Genomic DNA, 25,314 nt, shown 5'->3' with positions numbered 1-25,314 from the left:
AAAGGAGTGAAAACAGAAACGTTCCTTTTTTTTGGTAGAGCAAACGTTTTATTATTATTGAAACTTGAAACCATTTCTTTAATTGAAGTATGTGTAAAAAAAAAAAAGTCTCCCTTTTGAAAATAAATATAATAAGAAAGCTAACAGAATTATAATAATAAACTGAATTATAAACATGATAAAAAAATAGCATGTAACTCTAACATGTTTTATAACTAAAGCATGTTAATTTACATGTTAGCAAAGCATGTTAGATTAACTACTAAAAGAAAAATAACATCAGCTGTGTGCAGGGAAGAGAAATCGACCCGGAATTTTACATTGCAACCGGCCCAAAAGTTGTAGAGCCGGGGATGGGGTGGTGGTGTCCTTTGTGGTCTGTTCTGCATAACACAATGTGCTTATCACGGCCCATTCGGCCCGTTTTGCGGCCGATCCACCGGCCCAATAGGTTCTCCCAGTCCGCCCCAAGTGCGTAGGCCCACCGGGAAAATGTCCGGTATGCCAGATTACCAGTCTATCCCTGGCCATGTGAGCTTTAAAGTAATGTCCTATGATTATTAATTTACATTTACATTTATGCATTTATCCAACGCGACTTACAGTGCACTTATTACAGGGAAGATCCCGCCCCGGAGCATCCTGGAGTTAAGTGCCTTGCTCAAGAACACAATGGTTGTGGCTGTGGGGATCGAACCAGCGACCTTCGAATTAACAGTTATGTGCTTTAGCCCACTACACCACCACTCCTGTCCATATTCCTGTCCTTTAACTGGTTTTGCTTCAGGACAGATTTTACATTGGACATCAAGTTGCGACACACCATAGTAAAAACATAACCTGTATTTAATGTATCTTTGGTCACATTTCCTTTTATGTTGCATAGTTTTGTTCATGTTTTCAAATGCAAGGACATGCATATTTTAATCTTCCACAACTTAAAGGAATAGTTCACCCAAAAATGAAAATTAGCTGATCATTTACTCACCCTCAAGGCATCCAAGATGTAACCAAGAGTTTCTTTCTTCATCAAAACAGAATTTAAGACTTTTAGGATTTTATTTCAGGCCTCCTCTAAACAATGCAAGTGAATGTACTCCTTTATTTGTCATGTGGATTATTTTGATGCACCCGCATTTTGGACCGTCAAAAAATGGAGTACATCCAATTGTTTTGAGGAGGAGGCCTGAAATGAAATCCTAAAAGTCTTAAATTCTGTTTTAATGAAGAAAGAATCTCTTGGCTACATCTTGGATGCCTTGAGGGTGAGTAAATTATCAGCAAATTTTTATTTTTGGGTCAACTATTCCTTAAAAAAAAAATAAATGTTCTGCCCACTGCTGTATTCATTGAGCTTTTGCGCAACCAAAAAAATCACCTGCATTGTAGATCACCTGGTTTACTTCTCTACAGAATGTCTATACAAGGTCCTCCATCTGTTCTCTCACAAGGAGGTCTGGACACAATAATTCTGGCTACCTCAAGGCTTTTGTTCTCCTGAATACATCATGATATAAGACTTTGATTGTGGTAAGGTATATTTAGAGAGAAAGAGAATGAGTGAGTGTGTTAAAGTTAAGGTTTGATTAATGGCCTTTCAGCATTGCAAGGTATTTACAGAACAAAATACAGTTCATATGTGTCTCTTGAAGAATAAAATACACAGCGAACGTGCACTTTCTTTTAAGTTGAATTGATAGGCAGCATCAACCAAGAAAATAATTGTAAACATAAATGTAAATGGTGGATTAGTGGCATGCAATGTTTAGCTGGGCTTGTTTAGCTACTGTAAGAAAATGTATGGCAGCCCTGCTCTGTATGATAACTAAATCCAAATACTGCACACTATAGGAAATATTATCAAATGAAGCCAAAGCAGGACCAACCACAGCATGTCACCAAGCAACTGGCACAGACTTTTTATACTATTTATATTTATAGGGTGAATATGGCTAAAGTGGGACAAAGGGTAAAGTTGGGCAGTTAAGCTTGATACACATTTTAGCCATATATATTTCCATAAATGGATAAAAATCATTACTAAACTAATCTTTGAGAAGTAAACAATTAACTTTTTGAGATTTTAGGTTGATTATGTAACACTGGGATGAGTGGCAGAGCTCATTTTACGATTACCAGTGGGAAAAGCAATGGTAAAGAAAATGACAAAGGAATTTGAGGTAAATTGTGTTAAGGTTATAAAAAAGTTAAGGTTGTTTGTAAATGTTACATATCATCATTGAACTGTATCAGAAAAAGTAAAAAGTTATTCCAAATTATTTCTATTTTCTATAGAATCTGTTTTTTTTTTTGTTGTTTTTTTTCTGTCCCACTTTACCTGAGGTATATTTGCAAAATGGGACAGTGTGATTCTTGTAAAGTGGTACAGCTCATCAATACATTTAAAAAGGGAGTTAGGACCTTACATATCAATAATAATGATTAAATGGCAGTTTAGTGAAGTGTCCCACTTTGACATCTGGGATTTGTTTTAAAGAGGGTCTTCAAAGATTTTTCTTCCCAGTATTCAGTACTTTTTCATTTTTGGTTTTGACTAAGGTAAGAGACCATCCATCAAGGTATAATGTCGAGTTATATGGTTTTATATACACTCAGTGAACAGTTTATTAGGAACACCTGGTCCGGTTGCAGAGTTGAGACTTGGTTGAAGACTTTGACTTCAAAAATGGTACCAAAATGTTGTGTTTTTAATTATTTGGGTTAAATCACTAAATGTGTTCATTAAAATACATTTTGAAGCACTGTAGTCCTCTAATAAGCAAATATTCTCAGCGAATAATTTTTTTTATTGAGTGTCCACTGTCGGCCATTTTTGTTAAGCTGTTCAGTGTCTTATTTTTCCCACAATGCAATGCAAATTAGACTGTCTTACTAAAGACAACTGTGAGCTTGTTTTATGCAACAGGCTTTCTATGGCGTCTTTAGCTAGTCAAACTAATTGTTAGATGCAGTCTTAAGTTAATGGCTATGTTTATGCAACCGGCCCCTTTACATCTACTTATTCATGCGATTATCTAATCAGCCCATCGTGTGGCTGCAGACAAATGCATAAAATCACGCAGATACGGGTCAGGAACTTCAGTTAATTTTCATATCAACCATTAGAATGGGGAAAAAATGTGATCTCAGTGAAATTACGACCGTGGCATGATTGTTGGTGCCAGAGTATTTCTGTAACTGCTGATTATTGGGATTCTCACGCACAACAGTCTCTAGAGTTTACTCAATGGTGTCAAAAACAAAAACATCCAGTGAGAAGCAGTTCTGTGGATGGAAATGCCTTGATGATGAGAGAGGTCAATGGAGAATGGCCAGACGGGTTCGAGCTGACAGAAAGGCTATGGTAACTCATATAACCACTCTGTACAACTGTAGTGAGCAGAATAGCATCTCAGAATGCACAACATGTTGAATCTTGAGGCAAATGGGCTACAACAGCAGAAGACCACATCGGACAATTTATTAGGACCATAGTGTTCCTAATAAAGAGCTCAGAGGGTGTACATTGAATCAAAATTAAAAGTGCCAAGAGAAGTAAACTTTCCAAATGTGTCCCATTTTGCCAATATTAACACCACTTGTCCAATTAGATTAGAAGACCATCCATAACTAACTGTTGTATAATACAGAAATCCATTACAATACATTTACCATACAGCTCATCCATTTAGATTTTAGAACCAGAACTATTTGCATCTTCTACATATTAACTGTACGATACCATAAAACCAGTATATACAATTACTAACAGACTACACAGCATAATCACACGTCACAGAAAGAGAGAGACTGTTGGTACAAAGTGGACATCATCACATTGCAGAGGTAGAGGGGCAAATTAAATTAAAAACAAGGTCAGGAAAGACAGATAGGAAACAGAAACACTGATGGAAAATCAAGCAAGTTTTCAATGCAGTCTCCATGACAACTCCCCCTGTAGTGAACTGTGGGCGGGCTATTAGTGGTTATATTTTCTTGAATGAGTCTCCCTCAGGAGCAGTAGAACATCAAACGCTGAGCGGAAAATTTGTGAAGAGGAACGGCAGCATGTCCAATTAAACACACTCGCCTCATTCAGAGAACTTTTTCGCCATCACTGCCTTCACGGCTGTGCAAATCGGCTCAATCAATCACTCACTCACAAACACACATCTACAGATATAAAAACAGATGGCTAGATGGACACAGATGCCTATAGATGAACAGAAATGCCCAAACACTGAGGCAGACAGCCACATAGACAAGGAATAGAATGCTGCACCCAATTTACAAAAGGATTTATGCAAATCAGGTCAAGGTGCAAACATGCCCATTTGCAGGGTCGGATCGGAGTGCTTGATTGTGGATGATGTAGCAGACTACCACGATTTGGCTTCCTATGCTAGGACTGTCCAACCTCACTCCACCACTGCAGTCCAGGCACACTTAATCGGCTCTTTAAAATGCAAATGGTACAAATGGTGTAGTGTGCTCAATTACATTGTGCATCTAGATATATGCCTGGTTATTATAATACTCTTCTCCATCATTTGAGGAATTATTGCTGCCATGATCAAACATCTCAATAAAATTTCAGCGGTAGATGAAATGATTTTTGTGGCTGGTAGTGTGTTGTTAGTTGTAGCAAGCAAGTTTCACTAACTTTTCTATCTAAAATAACCCTAATTTATACTGAGAGGATGTGTGTTTGTGCTAAAAAAGAATGACGATAATTTAAATACTTATGGCACAAGGTTAGCATCTGGTTAAACTGTATTGAGGGTGATTACTGAACAAGACAGTGGTTTATGTGCTGAAATACTGTTAAGTGACTGGTCAGTGCACTCTAAGCATATCATATGAGGCTGCATGCACAACACATCAGAGATCTCTAATTCACGTGTGTGTGTGAGTGTGTGTGTGTGTGTGTGTGTGTGTGTGTGTGCGTGTGTGTGTGTGTGTGTGTGTGTGTGTGTGTGTGTGTGTGTGTGTGTGTTACAGTAACGTTTTGGATCTGTGCACTGCAAAAGATAAATCCTTCAGGATAAGTTTGGTGGGGAGGAAGACAAACAAAGAAGGAATGAAAGAAAAAAGATAAAAAGAAAAATGAGGCTAAAAGAGAGGGGGGGTTCATTGAAGATAAAAACAAAGGGGTTTAGTGTTCTCGAAACTTTCACGGTGGGGAGTAAAACTCATTCTCGAACATCACTTGTGCTAAATAAGGAATAGCTCACCCAAAAAAGAAAATTCTTTAAATCACCGTCATGATGTCCGAAACAAACCTAATGAGTGCTTGCGCATCTTGTGATCATGCCGTCATGTCACAACATAATTTGTTCTTACAACATTAGGTTTGTTGTGTAGTGGTCTAAACCACATAACTGGTAAACTGTTAATCAGAAGGGTGCTGGTTCGATCCCCACAGCCACCACCATTGTGTCCTTGAGCGAGGCACTTAACTCCAGGTTGCTCTGGGGGGATTGTCCCTGTAATAAGGGCTCTGTAAGTCGCTTTGGATAAAAGCGACTGCCAAATGCATAAATGTAAAATGTAAATGCAACATGACATCATGATTCATGATGTTTGGTCACTAGACACGCAAGAACCATTGAGGTATGATGTTATCGATGTAGATGCCATACATACAGTTGACTTGAATTAATATCTGTTTATCATACAAAGTGATTGTATTCCTTTAAAAGACTTGGTGTATGGTGCACAAGTTTTATGGATCACTTTTAAGACACTTTTAGGTGCTTTATTAAGCGTTAAAGTGAGTCACTATTTGGTATGTGCACGAATAATCAAATAATTGAGTGCCTGCTCTGCACCATTGAGTTGACTATTACATACACTACCTGAATATTGCAATTCGATTTTTCTTTGCCCATTTGCCTTCTGTGCCTCCAGTAAAAGGATCTGCTTTTTGGTGGAAAGAAACTGTGAAGCGGCATAAGAAACACGGAAGCTTATCAGACCAGCATGTACGAATGTGCGTTAATTCTTAACAAGGGTAGAGCGTATTTTATAAAAAAATAAAAATATTTTCCCAACTTTTTCTGAAAAATAACATGTTAAAATCATAAAAATGTGATGGCCTTTATGTAGACTCAGAGTTTATAAATGTTCACTACCCTAATGATGAAAACATTGGTTTCTTTGTTTCAAAGCTTTAGTTAAGTGCTTTTTTACTTTTAAATTGTTTTAATAATTTTTTTTATTAATGCATATTGTTAATTAAAAACATTTCCCTCAAAAGAAAAGTATAGTTTGTTGAAGTAGTTGAAGTTAGTTATATTGAAACCATTCTTGGTAACATTTGTTAATACAACAAAATATGCATTTCACGTAAGTGTAATACTTGTCATTTTTAACTTCCATTTTCATTTACGAGTAATCAATTACTCTTTTTTTGTGGGTTAGTGTACTCGACTACAAAATTACTTGAAAATGCCCATCCCTAGTACTATGTACTGCCATTGCAATGAATTCAGCCAACTAGGACATTCATTTAATCCACAGAAGAAAATCATTTGGGTTTGGAGCCACATTAGTTTTAGTAAATAATGACAGTTATATATTTTTATTTATGGGTGAACTATTCCTTTAAGGGAGCATATAACTTCTCTTAAGTGTGTGTGTGTGTGTGTGTGTGTGTGTGTGTGTGTGTGTGTGTGTGTGTGTGTGTGTGTGTGCTCACCATAGTGTAGTTATGTGCCACCTTATGAAGGTCCAGACAACCCTGAGCATCTGCAAAGGATCGAATACCCAAACAGTTGGATGGATGAAGCTGTTTCATCAGGTAACTGCAGCAGGCCTGCACCACTGCAGACAGCTGCAGAAGACAGGATGCTGACAACAAACTCTCTATAGTGTCCTCTCTTAACTCCAAACGGCCTGCAGAACATGAGAGAGAGAGAGAGAGAGAGAGAGAGAGAGAGAGAGTGTGTGTGTGTGTGTGTGTGTGTGTGTGTGTGTGTGTGTGTGTGTGTTTAAGTTAACTCTTACAGGTGAACGGTGTAATTTATGCACCACTAGTGGCACCAATTGGAATTGCATAAATAATGACTATTTTCAAACAGGTTTCCCAAATACTCTGCCACTTTCAGTGGTTGAAAAATAGATAGTGTTTTTTTGTGAAATGTTTACTACATGAAAGTTTATGTGTATGTCACTCTATCAAGTTCTTAACCACAACTTTTCCCAGAAAATCACATACCTGTGTAAGCATACTGTACTAAGATCCATAATGCATCTGGGTCAACACCCTCCATTTTCACCTCCTCTTGTTTTGCCTCTCGGACATCACTGGTGAACATGGCCGCAAAGTAATCAGACACTGATGAGAGAACCAGCCTATGAGAGAGAGACAAAGAGAGACTCAGATGCTATGGTGTGCTACAGGTAAAGCATGGTGGAAATACACAGAGAGAAAGAGAGAGAGATTAGAGTAAGAGACAGGATTTGTGGATCTGTTAACTGAAGCATGGTAAAAATGAGGATTTCCAATTCAAATCCAGCTCCAAAGATATTTACATGTACACACTCTGTCAAAGCTTGAGGCTTTAAATCTATTAGACTAATAGACAAAATGCGTATTGCTGTATCAATGAATTCCATTTGTGTGCTTGTGTGTGTGTGTGTGTGTGTGTGTGTGTGTGTGTGTGTGTTTCTCAGTCTTGCCAACTTGAAAGAAAGTCAAACTATGTGAGGTTTGTGTCTGTTAGCATTTATTATGTTGCTATGTCATTTGTGGTAAAGTGTTCTGGTTGTGTTTGCTAAGGTTAAAGTTTGATAAGTCATGAGATTTAATTCAAATATACCAGATTAGCAAACGACAGTTACTAAACCTCATAAACCCAACACTCATATTTTAACTGAATAAAAAGGATAATCACAGAATAAATGGCAACACTGGAATTATCCCTCAAAGTGATTCTTTGTTTTGATTGTTCTGGCAGAAAAAATATTTACCTGAATTCTACACAAATGCTACAATGATATTTGTATTGTGTGGGCTCACAAACAATCTGCAAAATTTTTCCAATTGTTTTGCACAAATTTAAATGGGGGTGGATCAGTGAAATTCTGCAAAATGGATTAAAATATGGCAACATGTGTTAAACAGAGATCAGTCATGACAACTCTCTGAAAGATTTAGCATGAGGACACACAGCCGGCCCTGAATGGGTTCAATCAGCCAGGAGGGGGGATAAAGATTAGACGGAGGCGCCAGTTTGAGAGAGATGCACACAGCCGTGTTGCATGTGTGTCTGTGTTTGTTTTACTCCTCCTTCCCCACCATACCTCCTTACAGACATGTTACCATGATAATATGATGTTTTTTGAAGATGTACCATGCAAGTACAATTGACCCTTCACTATGCCCGCCCTAAAAGCGAATCTGACTAATCCTATCCTAGCAAATGTTGTCATGCACCATTACCCTGACAAATGTTTACTTTTTTCCAACACGAATCTACGGGAGTAATGTGTGCTTGAGTAGTTTCAGGTGGAATGAAATTAAAATGATCCAAAAGAAAAAAAGAAAAGAAAAAGCAGTTTCTAGGTCACTTGTTATAGTGACACAAGGAATCTAGAGAGGATACACACGTTTTTTTTCTATCTTAAATTATTATAATTTTTTGTATATATCTGGAGCAGATCATGATATGGATTAAACTGTGTCAGCCCTCATTCCCAAATGAACAAGTATAACATCAGCAAGGAAACCTACATTTGCTCCAAGGTAAATTAAAGCTAATAACTTAACATTAATTATTTAATGTATTGATTTAGGTCTTAATAAAGACGATTTTATATAACGAGTTCACAGTATCAAAGTGTGTGTTTTGAGACATTCTAAGCAGTTCTGTTCACTAGCACTAGGTGTGTATCTCCATCAAATGATGCTTTTCTCTTTTTAAGTGACTGTGATAATAGTTTACCTCAATTCTGATTGACAGGCTCCACAATTTTCAACCAAATTACAGTGTAATTTAACAAAGTATATAACAAAAAAAAAAAAAAACGATAAATATATCACTCTTCATTTCAGCCCATGTATGAATATTATCAATTTAAATGAGAAATTTTTATTTAATTAATTAATTTAATTAATTCTGAGCAGCTCCCTATGTTATACTTCCCTCCCTGCCACTAGCAATCCCATACTGCTGCTATCTGTTAGCAGATGACTCTCCTCGCCTGCAAGAAGTCAAACATGTTAGGGGATTGATGTTATATATTAATATCAAAGTACAGCATAGGTAAAAGTTGCTCCAGTCAGTATAAACATAATATGAATCTAATCAAGTACCTGCTGCTTAGTTTTTGTTTTTAAAAGTTTAATGCAAGCATCTAGGAATTGAACCCGAGTCTCTGTCTCTCACACCACCAAAACTACATCTGGTACGAAACCTAATTAAGTTATTACATTGAAATTGCCATTTTTTTAAATTGAGCAATTTATCACGAAACACCACGATGCTAAACACAACGTACACTACTGTGTACTTTAGCAAATGCTTTTCTTTAGAATCCTATATTTACTGTGCATTTTCACATTGAGAAATCAATGGTTACTACTAAAGGCTGAAAAGTGTTGCTTTCATGGCAAAAAAAAAGTGAGGCTTTATATGGAGTTAGAATGAAAATAAGGTACTCTGAAACCAGTGCAAATAGACAGCACACTGGAGGTTAAGTCATTCACTAAATAGGAAGCAAGACAGGATCCTACAGCTCTCTTTGCAGCTAAGTGCACTCACTCCTAATATCCAACCAAAAGTTCAGTTTCAGGCTGCAGATAATGTTTGAACCACTCAACATGTTTGACAGACATGGAACAATGGTAATCTGTACAGAGATTCAGAATTTATAATGTATAATTTTATTTTAACATGGTTGGCAGTGATTTGAGGATGCTGGCCATTACTTTGAATCACAATGAATTATGCTCTTTTCTGATATAATGTCTGTAACGTCCCAAAAACATGAATTACCAATACTCCTGGAAACATAATAAACAATTTGTTTAAATAAAAAATAAAAAATCTGACCTTCTGGTTTGGTTTAAAAAAAAAAAAAAAAAAATTCACAACTTACTCCTGCTGTCCACATATGTTGCCATACATTTTTAGGACATTTTTTAGCATGTTTATTAGGTGATACTAGTTACAAATCAAAAAGGGACATGGAAAATCCAAACAGCAGTCATGCTAGGGTCTCAGGAGGTTAAGACGCATCAAAGAACAATAAAAATAAATATATATCAATTAGATAATACAGCAGGCCACAGTTTGTATTACATGCATATTTAATAAGAGTGGGGCATTGTAAGGTCTTAATCATAATGGGGCATAAAGATCCTAGGCTGTAGTTCAAGCACATCCCTGTATATGATTAACAAAGGGCAAGTAACAAGAGCCGAAAATAGAGAGAGAGGAAGCACACATTGGACATTGGAGTTCAAAAGAGAAAAAAAAAAGGTGAGTGTGAGATGTAAAATCACATTAGGGACTGTGAGACTTGTTTAGCAGTAGGAGTAACATGTAGCATTTACCCTCTGTCCCTTTTTCTGTTTTTTTTTTGTTTGTTTTGTTTTTACAGAGCAGATTGGATTAACATTTTACACACTCAAACACACGTTTGTTTTTCTAACATATTGGTGGGGACTTTCCATTGACTTGTTTTGTTTTCATACTGAGCTAATGATATGTTCAATCCCCTACCCCTAAGCCGAACCTTCACACAAAAGCCCAACAAGTCGTCAACAATGTGTGTGTGTGTATGTGTCTGTGTGTGTGTGTGTGTGTGTGGAATTGAAGAATGGAATGCCAAGGTGCTGTCATATTAACTTACATAAGAAACTTAAAATAAAAAAAAACTTCAACATCCTTCTGTGTGTGTGTGCATTAGTTGTGTGTGGAGGCCTGAATTCTTGATATACTGAAATGATATAGAGAAAGACAAAAGACACCAACTCTTTGAGCTGGATTTTAAAAGGGACATATCAAAACAGGATTTTCCTTTAAAATACAAGTGTTGAATGTGCTATGTAGACATACTCTATTGTTCACAACAAAATAATTCCTCCACAGTCCACCCAGATCATTAAATGGAAACTAAGCTGTGAAAGTAGGTCATTTAGAACACTTAAAGGGGTCATGTCACAAGGAATAACATTTTCCTAATATTTTAACATATAATAAACACACTGTAAATTTCAGTACTCAAAACTTAATGAGCCCAATCCAATAAAAGCATTTATTGAAATCATTTATTGAAATCAAGCTGCAGAAATGCCTCGTTCTCTATCGTTCTCGTTCTCTTTCATGACATCCCTACATCACTAGGGGTACATTAATTCATGACCGCCTCTACATCTCAAAAACATCAACGCCTACTTTTTCATCAGTGCACCCTTGGCCCACTGGTGCTTGAGTTTGTAAACTGAGAGAAGGACAAACAAGGCCTGTGGACAAACTATTCCTGAACACCAAAGAGGACCCATCTGGACTATTTTCAATAATATATGTATTTAAACATGCACAGACAAACCTCTTTGAAAACTTGATACACATCTCGGGACACTTTTAAAAGACGGGGTGTCAAGTTACAACTCTGAAGAGGTCATTCAGATACCACCTCTTGTTGTTTTGAGCACAAACACATCATGTAAACGTTCTTTTGCCCATCAGTGCTATTTTTAATTGTTGGTGTATGTAAACATGTCTTTGACCATTTAGATGCGTTTCCGGCAATGTGCATTTCAGTTCAGTATGATACTGGAAACTGGATGTGTGTGCGTGTAGTTTACACTAAGCTTTGAACTATGTATGTACGTCATGTGGATGTATCTTCACAACGGGTGCATCCATTGACACAACACCTTTGGGGCTGTCTACACCGGGCGAGTTAACATGAACTTTCAAAACTATTTATTTGTGTTGTTGGTAGTAGTAGCAACAGCGCATGCAGTGCAAAATGGAATGGGACATCTTTGTGCCGCACCCCGCTACAAAGCACGCTTCCATGGTAGACAGCATCATTAATTATAATGGGTTCTATTGCTTTTGACGTGATGAAGAGTTTAATATATTCAGATGCAATGTGTTGAATGTGAGTTATGTGTAACCCCTGAAATGTTGTGGAGCTTGTTCATTCTCTTCAGATTGAGTTTTAAAAAATGGCTCATTCTGAAGGGCTGCACGCTGTTAGCCAATCATAACAGTGGGCGTTTACATTTAAGTTTTAAGGAAGACTTATGGCAAAACCGAGCATTTCAGTCAGAGGGCCAGAGACTGGGTGGAAAATGATTACATTTCACTAGATTATGATTGTTTAAATGCAAAAAAAAACTTTACTAACATTATTAGTTGGCCTCAGGGAAGATGACAAAACTATCAAAATAAAAAGAGTATTTCATGACCCCTTTAAGTCACACTTATAATCTCAGAATATGATTGCATTGAATACACAAATGTCAAAAAATGTAGGATCAGCAAATAAATGTTGCTGGACCTTTTCTTAGAACTAACATTTTCTAGCCAGTTTTGCATTTACATTTAACCAACTGGTCTTAAGGTGATTTTTTGTGTATGTCTTAAATATATCAGTTCCCCTCAAGTTCAAACAGGTGCAATTCATTACATTAATTGGATAGACATGTTAAACCAAATTTGGCTACCAGAAAGTGTCCAAAAAGGTATTAGTATTATTTTTGAACAATATAGCTATTGTTTTATAATAAAACTAAAAAATAATAAACATTATAACCTCATATAGGTCACATTTGAAGTCAGAAGTTTACATACATTTAGGTTGTTATTAAAACACATTTTGTAACCACTCCACAGATTCAATATTAGCATACTGTAGTTTTGGCAAGTCGTTTAGTTTATCTATTTTCTGCATGACACAAGTAATTTTTCCAACAATTGTTAACAGACAGATTGATGCAATCTGATGAAACAATATATAGCGTGGGCCTCCACACATGCTACATCTCCGTAGTAACGTGCTCAACATGCCACATGATAAGATGCATGGATTGATGGTCTCAGATGTGGAGGCAACTGAGATTCATCCTCCGCCACCCAGATTGTTGCGAGTCACTACGCCACCGCGAGGACTTAAGAGTGCATTGGGATTTGGGCATTCCAAATTGGGGAGAAAATTAAAAAAATACAAAAATAAATGTCAGAATAATAGTAGAGAGAATGATATATTTCAGCTTTGATTTATTCTATCCCATTCCCAGTGGGTCATAAGTGTACATACACTATGTTAGTATTTGGTAGTATTGCCTTTAAATTGTTTAACTTGGGTCAAACGTTTGGGTAGCCTTCCACAAGCTTCTCATAATAAGTTGCTGGAATTTTGGCCTATTCCAGACAGAACTGTTGTAACTGAGTCAAGTTTGAAGGCCTCCTTGCTAGCACATATTTTTTTCAGTTCTGCACACAAATGTTCTATCAGATTGAGGTCAGGGCTTTGTGAAGGCCACTCCAATACCTTGACTTTGTTGTCCTGAAGCTATTTTGCCACAACTTTGGAGGTGTGCTTGGGGTCATTGTCCATTTGGAAGACCCATTTGTGACGAGCTTAAACTTCCTGGCTGATGTTTTGAGATGTTGCTTCAATATTTCCACATCATTTTCCTTCCACATGATGCCATCTATTTTGTGAAGTACGCCGGTCCCTCCTGAAGCTAAGCACCCCCACAACATGATGCTGCCACCCCCATGCTTCACAGTTGGGATGGTGTTCTTTGACATGCAAGCCTCACCCTTTTTCCTCCCAACATAATGATGGTCATTATGGCCAAAAAGTTACATTTTTGTTTCATTAGACCAGAGGACATTTCTCCAAAAAGTAAAATCTTTGTCCCCATGTGCACTTGCAAACTGTAGTCTGGCTTTTTAAAGGGGTTTTTGGATCAGTTGCTTCTTTCTTGCAGAGCAGCCTTCAGGTTATGTCAATATAGGACTCGTTTTACTATGGATTTAGATAAATGTCTACCTGTTTCCTCCAGCATCTTCACAAGGTCCTTTGCTGTTGTTCTGGAATTGATTTGCACTTTTCGCACCAAACTACGTTCATCTCTAGGAGATAGAATGCGTCTCCTTCCTGAGTGGTAAAATGGCTGCATGGACCCATGGTGTTTATATTTAAGTACTATTGTTTGTACAGATAAACATGGTAACATCAGGCATTTGAAAAGTGTGGAGGTCCACAATATTTTTCTGAGGTTTTGGCTGATTTCTTAAAATTTTCTCATGATATCAAGCAAAGAGGCACTGAGTTTGAAGGCAGAATACATCCACAGGTACACCTCCAATTCAGTACACCTCCTGTCAGAAGCTAATTGTCTAAAGGCTGGACATCATTTTCTGGAATTTTACAAGCTGCTTAAAGGCACAGATCACTTGTGATTTTTGTAAACTTCTGATCCACTGCAGTTGTGATATAGTCAATTCAAAGGGTAACAATCTGTCTGAAAACAATTGTTGGAAAAAATACTTGCATCATGCACAAAGTAGATGTCCCAAACGACATGCCAAAACAATAGTTTACTAATATTAAATCTGTAGAGTGGTGAAAAAAAAAAAAGAGTTTTAATGACTACAACCTAAGTGTATTTGTATATTGTCATTAATTTAATCTTCCTTAATTTAGAGTGACAAAAATGATGGTATTATAGCTCGATCTGGAATTGGATCTGCATAAATTTGCAGCTGATTGTTAGCTGATAGGCCAATGTTAAGTAAGTTACTCAAAGTTATTCACTAGAAATTACTCAGTACTTCTTTAATATTGTAATTAGGTGACTGACTTCACTGATAACTTCATCACAATTACATTACTAATTACATTGAAGAATTTTGAAAAACAAAACATTTCTGCTCAACAAATAAAAAATGTCTATATTTCCTCCTCGTTCATTGACTCATTAGGGGTGCACACACTTCAGCTTTCACAGAAAAGCAAACAGATGTACATACTAATGTAATTCATGTTTTAAATGTATTCTACATGAATAATATTATTTTAGAAATGGCATAAGCACTTTAACAAGAGCATAAGGATATGTCAGCAGAAAGTGATAAAAGGCTGTATCGGTGGTTTTGTTGTGAATCCGGTGGAAAATTTGTGTCACAAACTTTTCTCTGCACATAAGAACACTGGTATGCAATTATAAGTGAATGAGACTAATTATCTTTTCAGAATTTGTTGGAATTGTTTTTATCACATTTAAGAAGCAGAGTTTCTCAGACTGTAAATATTGTCATGTAATTTCATCTTATTGACCATTATTTAATTATAAAAGTAATCAATAATTAAACATGTAGCTCAGTGAACAGAATAACTAAAAGAATAACTATCATCATATTCAGACTATTTGCAATAGAAAATAATCATTTCTTACACATCCTTCCAACGATTCTCTCAATGTATCAGGAGCAATGAACCGCAAGCATTAAAGCTACACCATGTAACTTTTTTTTTGTTGTTAAAAAATAACAATGTTATTAATGAGAGAGTGCAACACTTTGATAAACCTATAACGATAATGAACATTTCAGAGCTGTTGGGATGGATTTCGCAGTACATTGCATACATACGTCATTTGCCCGTGCATGTTGACGCAGAGAAAATAAGATCCGGCTACGGTAGCACGTGTATGGTGTGGGAGAAAAATTGACCATGGATCATTCAAAAGGGCAAACCTCCGGGGAATTACCGGTTGTAAAACAAAGAAACTCCGAACAGAGCAGATTCTACAAGCAAAAAGAGAAAACGACAGAAAGAAACACGAATCGGCTTGGCTTTTCAGAGATGGCGACAACAGAAAGGATTTAAATGCTACCCACAGATGGTTTTTTTCTTACTCAACAGATAAGATATTTTAATGATATGGTTTATGTATAATTGTGTAATCACACACACACACACACACACATCTGTGTGTGTGTGTGTGTGTGTGTGTAGTGAAATACAATACTTATACTGGAATCGGTGCAGAAAATTTCACTTGCTAGCACACGTGTGTATTTTTCTTTATAGTGGCGATAATTATATAAATAAATCCTTTTGTCCTAGGCTTGTCAAGGACATGTGAGTCTTGAAATGATGTTGACCACTGGTTGATAACAATGACAATCTATAAATTAGTTACTATCATGGTCTATTTGGCCAGAATATCCTGCAGTTATAAACATTTTACAACGTTTTACCTTATCAGACTAGCAATCGTTATGTTTAATGTTAACTAACGTATGCCTAACTTTTGTAATGTCATTTATTTCAAAACATCAATATTTCTAATAAGTCAATACAACAGCATAAGATATGGCACTTATCTGCTCAGACGACATGTTTTCAAATATCCGTCTTTTCCTTTCTTTCGTTATTTGTTTGTCCATTTGCTGTGATAAGATGTCCTGTATCCAGTGTACACCGGTGCCTCGAACCAAATTCATCCACGCAGAGGAGTAGAGCTGAAGCTCGACTTACATCATTACCAAAACAATGTTATTCCCCTAATATTTTTGCAACCACTAGATGGCCAAAAGTTACATAGTGTAGCTTTAAATGCAAAAAACGTGTCCAAATATAAAGGGCCCATTTCAATTTTCGATCTCATTTTCTATGTAGCATAAACACACATACAGTGAGCAAAGACATATTTACAAGTGAAAAGATACACAGCCAATAGAGCTTGGGTCAAATTAACAAAAGCAAACTCTTAAATTGCCTGTTAAATAGATCTCACCCCTTGTGAGTTATGCCTGTTTGTGTGACTCTTCTAAAATGTGAGTGTACTGCTTTGTTACCTGTGTGCAGGTATTCTGCGGTCCCCGGCAAGAAGCACAACGTCACAGAGTTTCCTGGTCCTCAGGTAGGCCTCCATGCGTCTGAAGGTGTGTTCAGCGTGACTGTGTGCCTGGAAGTGTTCATCTGACACACACGGCTCCATCGACGCACATGAGGACAAAGTCGCACTGCTGTTGGATGTCCTGAAAACAAAAAATAAATAACAAATTGCACATTTTAACTGACCTGGGTCAATCTGACCTGAAATGAAAAGAATCTGAGTATGGTAAATTCAATTACAATAGAAAGCAACAGTGACTAGACACTTTTTCAGTGGCATTTGTCCTGCGATGGAAGTATTTTTCCATTAATTTTCTCCGTATGGTTTTCAAAACATGATTTTTAAGTAGGGATGGGTAAAAATTAATTGCAATCTTCACTTTAACAATCCTGATATTAATTATTTAAAGGAATGTTCTGGGTTCAATACAAGTTAAGCTAAATTGACAGCATTTGTGGCATAAAAATTTACCGCAAAAATGTATTTCAACTCATTCCTCCTTTTCTTTAATAAAAGCAAAAATCTAAGTTACAGTAAGGCACTTACAATGGAAGTGAATGGGGACAATTTTTGGAGGGTTTAAACAAACAAATGTGAAGCTTTTCATTTTATAAAAGCACTTGCATGAATTCTTCTGTTAAAACTTGTGTACTGTATTATTTGAGCTGTAAAGTTGTTTAAATTGTCATTTTTACAGTCTTTTTAGGGATTGATGACAATACATCATCATTGTAACGAAGTAGTAAAATTGGCTATAACTTTACACAGAATAGGTTTTTAAGGGATTTTATCACACTAATATCATGTTTACACATATACTGATCAGCCACAACATTAAAACCACCTGCCTAATATTGTGTAGGTCCCCCTTATGCCACCAAACAGCGCCAACTCGCATCTCAGAATAGCATTCTGAGATGATATTCTTCTCACCACATTTGAGAGGTTATCTGAGTTACCGAAGACTTTGTTAGTTCGAACCAGCCTTGCCATTCTCTGTTGATCGGTTTCTCACCAACACCAATCAAATAGCTTCTAAAGACATTGATTTAACCACTGGAGTTTTATGGATTACTTTTATGCTGACCTATGTGATTTTTGGAGCTTCAAAATGTTAGCACCCATTCACTTGCATTGTATGGACCAACAGAGCTGAAATACTCTTCTAAAAATCTTAATTTGTGTTCTGCTGAAGAAAAAAAAAAGTCATACATATCTGGGATGGCATAAGGGTGAGTAAATGATGAGATCATTTTCCATTTTTGGGTGAACAATCCCTTTAACAAATTTATAGTTTGATAGTGTATTATAGAGACCATTTCGATTATATCACTCACAATACTTCATAGGAGAGTTCATTTGCTGCAAATTCCATTTTCATGGTAGCAGAAACTTTTCTGATTGGTGGATCTCTCTTCAGGATCATGAGTGTCATAGTTCACTGGGAATTTGGCTATTTAACATAATTTTTTTTTTTTACTTTAAATCACCACTATAGAAACAAATAGTGTATCATAGATTAACAATCTCAGAGCTCATGGTAGGCATGTCTTGAAAGGTTTATACATCATTGTTAAAGATCAATTTGTCTATGGAGGAATTGAAATGGATTTTCACTTCTAGAAATCTATTCTTGTGTTCAATAGTGAAGAACAGAAAGTCTCAAAAAATCGAAATAATTTCAAACCAAGACATAAGCTTTCCTAGCTAAATTAGGGCCACACACACACACACACACACACACACACACACACACACACACACACATGCACGATCAATTAATGGATAAATATAGAGGGCTTTAGAGAGCTGTTAGTAATTAGCTTTGATGATGAAGCTGGCCATGAAATACACAAAGCAATTTAGGCTGCTCCCAAATGGCTGTCCTCTCCACTCTCTCTCTCTCTTTCTCTCCCTCCCTTTAACACTCGCTTCCTGTCATTCCTGTCTGTCTCTCTCTCTCACTCTCTTTTTTCTGCCTTTCCAATCCCCATTTCCCATGTTCACACTTATCTTTTCTTTCTCTTTTTTCTGCCTCTCTTAATGGTTCTATTGTGAACACATACAGTAGTTGAAATTCTGTCTACAATCACAGTCGCCAAGCTTCTAAATCATCCAGGATCCATGAAAATAAATAATGCTTGCTGTAGTTAATCACAATAGCCAGCAAGTGAGCCTTTGGAGAAGGCAATATTTAACTTAAACGGTGTTGTTATGAAGATGAATGAAACAGTAAAATTTAACTGAAACGATTCAAGCTGTATTAAAGTTAACACATTGCTAAAGGAATGGCTAGTTAATAAATGGTCTGAAAATGGTCTGCACTTACATAGTGCTTTTTTAACCTTTAAACTGTGTCTCATTCACCCATTCACACACACTCACACACCAATGATGGCAGAGCTGCCATGCAAGGCGCTAGCCAGCCATTGCAACTTGGGGTCCAATGACGGCAGAGCTCCCATGCAAGGTGCTAGCCAGCCATTGCAACTTGGGGTTCAGTGTCTTGCCCAAGGACACTTTGGTATGTGGAGACATGTGGGCCAGGAATCGAACCGCCAACCCTGCGATTAGTGGCCAAACCACTCTACCACCTGAGCCACAGCCGCCCCATATTAATAGTGAAATGTGACTTTTTTATGTTAAAGAGACAACTATTAGAAAACCATTCGTAGGTTGATTTCACCCCCAAAAAAGTCAACACTGTGTCACTAACAAAATATTGCTCTATTTGTTTAAGTATCCTCAACAGCCCAACACAGCAACATTGGCTCAACAAATGGTTTGGGTTTTGGGCGGGACTATCTATTTTTCTGAACAACAGCAGGTGGATGGAGTGTTTGGAAAACCTTTGGAAAAATAATTATTTTTGCAATTCACTTTGGTGCTACTAGTGGCACAGATATTGCACAGTTCACCTTTAATGGCAGATGTTACATTTACAGGAGCTTTCACACAGAACTTTCAACCAGACCATTTGAAGAGAAGACAGATGGTGAGATGTTGAGAGTAAATGTGAGTTAATTTGAACTCTCAGCTCAAAAACACTTAAAAGCAATTAAATACTTGTAGTCAAATGAGTGTACTGTAGAGAACAAGTCTTTCTACTACCCTGCAGAAAAGTGTGAGATAGATAGCATATAAGCTGAAGACTGAAATCTGAGTTAGCAAGACAGAGAGAGAAAAATTGCTTCAAAGGGATAGTTCACCCCAAAATGAAAATTCTATATAATTTACTCACCCTCATGCCATCACAGACTTTCATTATTCTGCTGAACACAAACAAAGATTTTTAAAAGAATATCTCAGCTGTGTGGGTCCCCGTAATGCAAGTGAAAGGGTCCCAAAGTTCTGAAGGTCCAAAAGGCATATTAAGGCAGCACAAAAGTAATCCATAAGTGGTTAAATCTATATCTTCAGAAGCGATATGATCGTTGTGGGTGAGAAACAGATCAATATTTAAGCCCTTTTTTTACTTTATGCTGCCTTTATATGCTTTTTGGACCTTCAAAGTTCTGGAATCCATTCACTTGCATTGTATGGACCTACAGAGCCGAGATATTATTCTAAACATCTCCGTTTGTGTTCAGCAGAAGAAACAAAGTTATACACATCTAGAATGCATTAGGGTGAGTAAATGATGGAGAAAACTATCTATGGGTGATCAATCCCTTAAATGTGAAAAGTGTCTTGAAAAATCTTATAAAAAAAGTCTTACAGCCATTGCTTTATGCAGGCAACTACAATTTATTCGCATACCAACCTAAAAGTCTTATAATGCTTAATTTTCCAAGGAATTTCAGGTGTTGCTACACCCCAGCAGGTATGGAACGACATAGGGTGTATAAATAATGACAGAACTTACATTTTTGGGTGAACTATTTCAATATTGCAAGAATTTTTACAGTGCTAGAGGAAGACAGGAGGAAGTAGTAGTACAGATACTGAGAAAAACTATGGAGATTCCTCTGTTTAGTGCTTTAGTGTTAAGTTAAAGGTAGCAGGTTTCCATCCTCTGGCTTTTTTCAGTGCCAAATTTATTTAGTCTCATATGAAAACAGAGAGTAGAGTCCACATAAAACACGCACATACATACACTCAAGCAAATTCACAATCCTCCAAACATGACCTGCCTAAGTAAATATCACACACACACACCTACACACACAGACACATAGAAGAGAGGCAGCAAGTTATCTCCAAAAGTCAGATAAACACCTGCCAGCTCCTGAACATCCCCAGTGGGGACTCGTCCCTTCATATTTGCACTCTTTTTCTTACTCCTTCGGTTTCCTTTTCTCAGAATATCCTCCTTATTTTCTGTCATCCTGTTCACTCAGTCAATGTTTGGGATTGATATCTTTATTAACTGGTACAGTATGACTCTCAAATAACTGCCAGTTCAATCCATTTTTCTCTTCTCGCCATAGCCGTGAATAACGGCTATAACCACAGTGTATATGATTAAGTAAATATAAAAAGTACAGCTGTGAATCACAATTTAGTTTTAAACTAATTAATTACACAGTTTTCTGGGATAATGCACAATTAATCATGGAACATTAAAACAAACATTAAAATATAATCATAAATATATTTGCTTTATACTTTGTCTTAAAGAACTTGCAAGAAATTGTCGTAATTTATTTTAATTATGTTAAATATGTAAAAAGAATATATATATATATATATATATATTTATATATTTATTTTTATTTTTGTGAATAGAGTTAGACAGTTTTACAGATATAAATCTTTGATACAAGTATATGTATATATGCCATAAAATCAGTGGACACAATGTAATTAAAAGTTGGGCAAAATCTTCTGCCATTTTTCAGTGGACTTCAGTGGGCAAATTCTATTTATTTCAAGCTCAGTTGGCAGGTTTATTGGTGTACATTGTCAATGCATTATAAAACAATATACAGTACATACAGATATAAAACTAATTGAATACTAAAGTTTAATTTGCTGAAGGTTAAAATCTCAAAACTATTTTCTCTAGCTGCCGGGACATGCGTCTAGCGTAACAGGCTACATTTTAAGCTTGCACTGCTCCACACAATCAGTTTCTGTGCTGGGATGTGCAGTCGTATCAAGCACGTACCTCCTGGAAATTTATATATGCAAATTTTAGCCACAGGATGTTTGGAAAAACATTAGTGAAGTTTTAGGAAGTGAAAAAAACGGATACTGCATTAATTGCGTATCCACGCTAAACAGTCAACTATTAACCACAGAAATGAATGCATTAAATGCCCCAACTCCAAATAAAAAGTAAATATATGAAAAAAATGTTGACTTGTAGAACATTGAAAAATAGTGCTGAAAGAACAGCTCAGACCAACCAAACTCACTCTCAAAATACAACTGTGGGTCCTGAAAACTTTAAAGAGTCTGTTCGGTTTAAAAATGTTGTTGTCATTCTCATTTTTAACTGAACTGTGTGTGAACAGAACTGTATTTCAGTCCCTCCAGGAATACCATTTATACAAATACAACCAATCTCTGCATTATTTGCAATAGATTGCAATACTGCGCTGGAAAAAGAGACTAAACATTCATGATACAGTTTCATGATTGGCATTTCTCGTTTGGATGCAATTAGGATTTGAAGTGCTAAATAATCGCAGTTCTCTCAGACCCCGTTTACACCTGGTATTGAGATATGTTTTGGGTGATCCATTCACATGTGGTCACCCCTAAATACAGGTCTAAACGGGGTCTAAAATGTTTTGTGATTGGATCACAAAAACCACATATGAATGTGGTCAAAAAATGCAATTTTATTCTTTGTCTTTCTCTCCATCATTTTATAAGTACTCCGCTCCCTCCTGTCAAAAACATTCAGGCCTTGAATATGAAAAGTTAAATTATGCATATTCATGTCTCATCGCTTGAGTTGAGGTTAAAGGGAAGAGAGGTGGCTTCCATGCTTTATTGTGCTCCTCTGAAATCTGCTGTCATTTCAGAATAGATTTGAGCTGGGATTAAGACCCATTCTGGTTCTGAGGCCTAGATCAGGTTTAAGCCATATCAGAAGGAGTGAATATATCAAATTGAGAGGGAAAGAGAAGGATTTAGCATTTTAGGAAAGTCTGGTGAACATTAATTATGGAAACGCACACACTTATATCAAACAGCATCTTACAAGACTCTGAGTCTTATGGATTTACATAACTGCACACATATATTGACAAATGTATACAGAGGAAGAGCGGCATCGTGCAAAGGAAACATTAGAATGCAGCAGAAAAAAGAAAAGAAGAAAGAAAAGTGGTGAAAGAAGAGGAAAAGGGGAAGATGAGGAGAAAATGTCATGAGAGTGTCATGAGGAAAATTAAAGACAAAGAATATAAATTAAAATCCCAACAAGCTAATCCAATCATAACACATATATAAGGAACCAGTTCTAACCTGTCTGAAAGTGCATTCTGGAAATAAAAATAGCCTTTGTAAGTCTTCTTAAATCCTGATGTTGTCTAATTTTGCCCTCAGATAATTGGTTTTTAGGTCCTATTGTCCAAAAAAGCCCAGTAGCTTGTTTTATTTGTTGTTTTTTTTAGCTTTCTAGACAAGAAAGTTTGATGCATAGCATTGTTTCCTGTGTTCAAGTTGAGCCCGGACCCCAAGAGTTAAGGCCTCCTAAGAGGTCAAGGCCCCATAAGAATAAAAAACTTCTGATGAATAATTGTCATGATTTTTTTCTTTTATCCAATTTGTTTTAGTGTTCTGAAATGTATTTTCAGTCTGAAAGTTGAAAACACAGCCAAGTGCACCATGCAGTGAAAACACACACCCAAAAATAAAAAAATTAAATAAAAATTGGTCCATGATTTAACCAAAATATTTTTGTTTGTTTTGAATGTGCATACAAAAAAAATCTAAAACATACTGTATGTGCACTATAAATTAAAGACCAAAATAAAACCCAATCTCTTCTCATTTCAGACATAAAAATGCAGAATAACCACAAAATAGAGGATTCCTCCACACTCTTTAGTGTGTGTGTAAGCATATAAGTAGACGCCTGAGCTAGAGGCACAGAGAAGTGTCAGAGAGAGAGAGAGTCCTACTTTATATGCTGAACAGCTATCAAATGCGTTTCCCCATTATCTAAAGATCATAATTGCAGTTTTAAGTCAGCTAGACTGTTTTCTTCATCTCCCTCTCTCTCTCGCCATCACTCCCTCTCTCTTTCTTCTAAGTCATAAACAGCCCGGGGGCCTGGAGGCTTATGGAGTCATACATGAATCCTCAAATGATCTCTACCTATTTGTGGTTTTACTACTAAAACTTGTGTTTGAAATAACAAAGAGGTCCCAGTCAAATTCACAGGGTTGTATATGTGCGTTTTGAATGTTATGACAGTATGGCAACACCAATTCTCGCTAATGACCATTTAAGCGATGCAGAGCATGTGAGTGTGTGTAGATGTTTTATTTGTGCTAAATATCAAGGTAGAGAAAGACAGAAACTGAGTATAAAGAAAGAACATCTTTTTTTATTACAGGTAAAGATTCTCATGGTTTTCAGAATCTGATTCTTGTGAGTGCTTTTGTGTGGTTATCTCTTCCTGGTATGAACTGTTCTGCACTGGGTGAGCAGAAGCATTAGGTTCAATCTGCAGTCTCCAAGGTGACGAGTGACTAAGTGCCTTTCAGAGCTACACCACACTGAAAGACCCACATCCTTGTCTCTTTTTTATGAGCACACAAACACACACCTAGTGTCTCTAAAACATACCCACACATATGACATCGACATTACAATCAAATCACACATACAAAGTGCAATAAATTCAAGTTATTTTTACTGAATCAAGGGGTATATACACTTGATCGCTATCAGATACATACAAGTTGCAATGGCCAAATGCAAATGCATCTGGTTGTTCAAGACACATTTTTAAACTTTACTCCTCCCAAATGGAACTACATCAGTACATGGCAGTCTGGGAACCCACAGACGAAAATAAAATGTTGACTATGTAGTGCGGGAATAGTGCAGTAGATTGGATTAACGTCTATTTTGTGGAGACACATATATGTATTGTAAATGGAATATCCATACCCAATCTGACAGCAATTATGACTATATTGTAATATGCACCTTATCAAGAAGGAAAAGGAATGAATCATAAAACCCGATAATGGGTGTCAAATCTAAGAGACACACTTGCACACAAACTGTCTTTTCTGTCCCGTGGCGAATTAACAGGCTACGATTGCACAGCCTAAGCAAAGGTGACTTGATGTGCAGTAACATTTCTGCAATCCCATAAATTATTTCAATACCTCACACAGAACCAAGGATTGTTTTCTCATCCTTTTCTCTTTCTTTCATATTTATAACTCTCTTATATAAAATTCACAGCTCTTCCCATCTCTTCATCATGCTAGCCAAATACATTTAAACTCAGTTTTTCACAA

At 36.6% G+C, this 25,314-nt stretch overlaps 1 protein-coding gene across 3 annotated transcripts in view; it reads right to left on the bottom strand.

Moving 5' to 3' along the window:
• The window catches only part of LOC127644011 (kelch-like protein 5), an 83,575-nt gene that overhangs the window by 30,772 nt on the left and 27,489 nt on the right, over nt 1–25,314 (bottom strand). For all 3 annotated transcript variants that reach the window (XM_052127002.1, XM_052127003.1, XM_052127001.1), the window contains 3 exons: nt 16,839–17,021; nt 7,220–7,356; nt 6,701–6,897 (listed from right to left, as the gene is read on the bottom strand). In XM_052127002.1, coding sequence (XP_051982962.1) covers nt 6,701–6,897; nt 7,220–7,356; nt 16,839–16,981 — 477 coding nt within the window. In that variant the 5' untranslated portion in view covers nt 16,982–17,021. The remainder of the gene's footprint in view (nt 1–6,700; nt 6,898–7,219; nt 7,357–16,838; nt 17,022–25,314) is intronic.

Source organism: Xyrauchen texanus, chromosome 5 (assembly GCF_025860055.1).
Source record: "Xyrauchen texanus isolate HMW12.3.18 chromosome 5, RBS_HiC_50CHRs, whole genome shotgun sequence".
Classification (NCBI taxonomy): Eukaryota; Metazoa; Chordata; class Actinopteri; order Cypriniformes; family Catostomidae; genus Xyrauchen; species Xyrauchen texanus.
The sequence above is the reverse complement of the archived record's forward strand: the minus strand, read 5'-3'. Positions and strand labels throughout refer to the sequence as shown.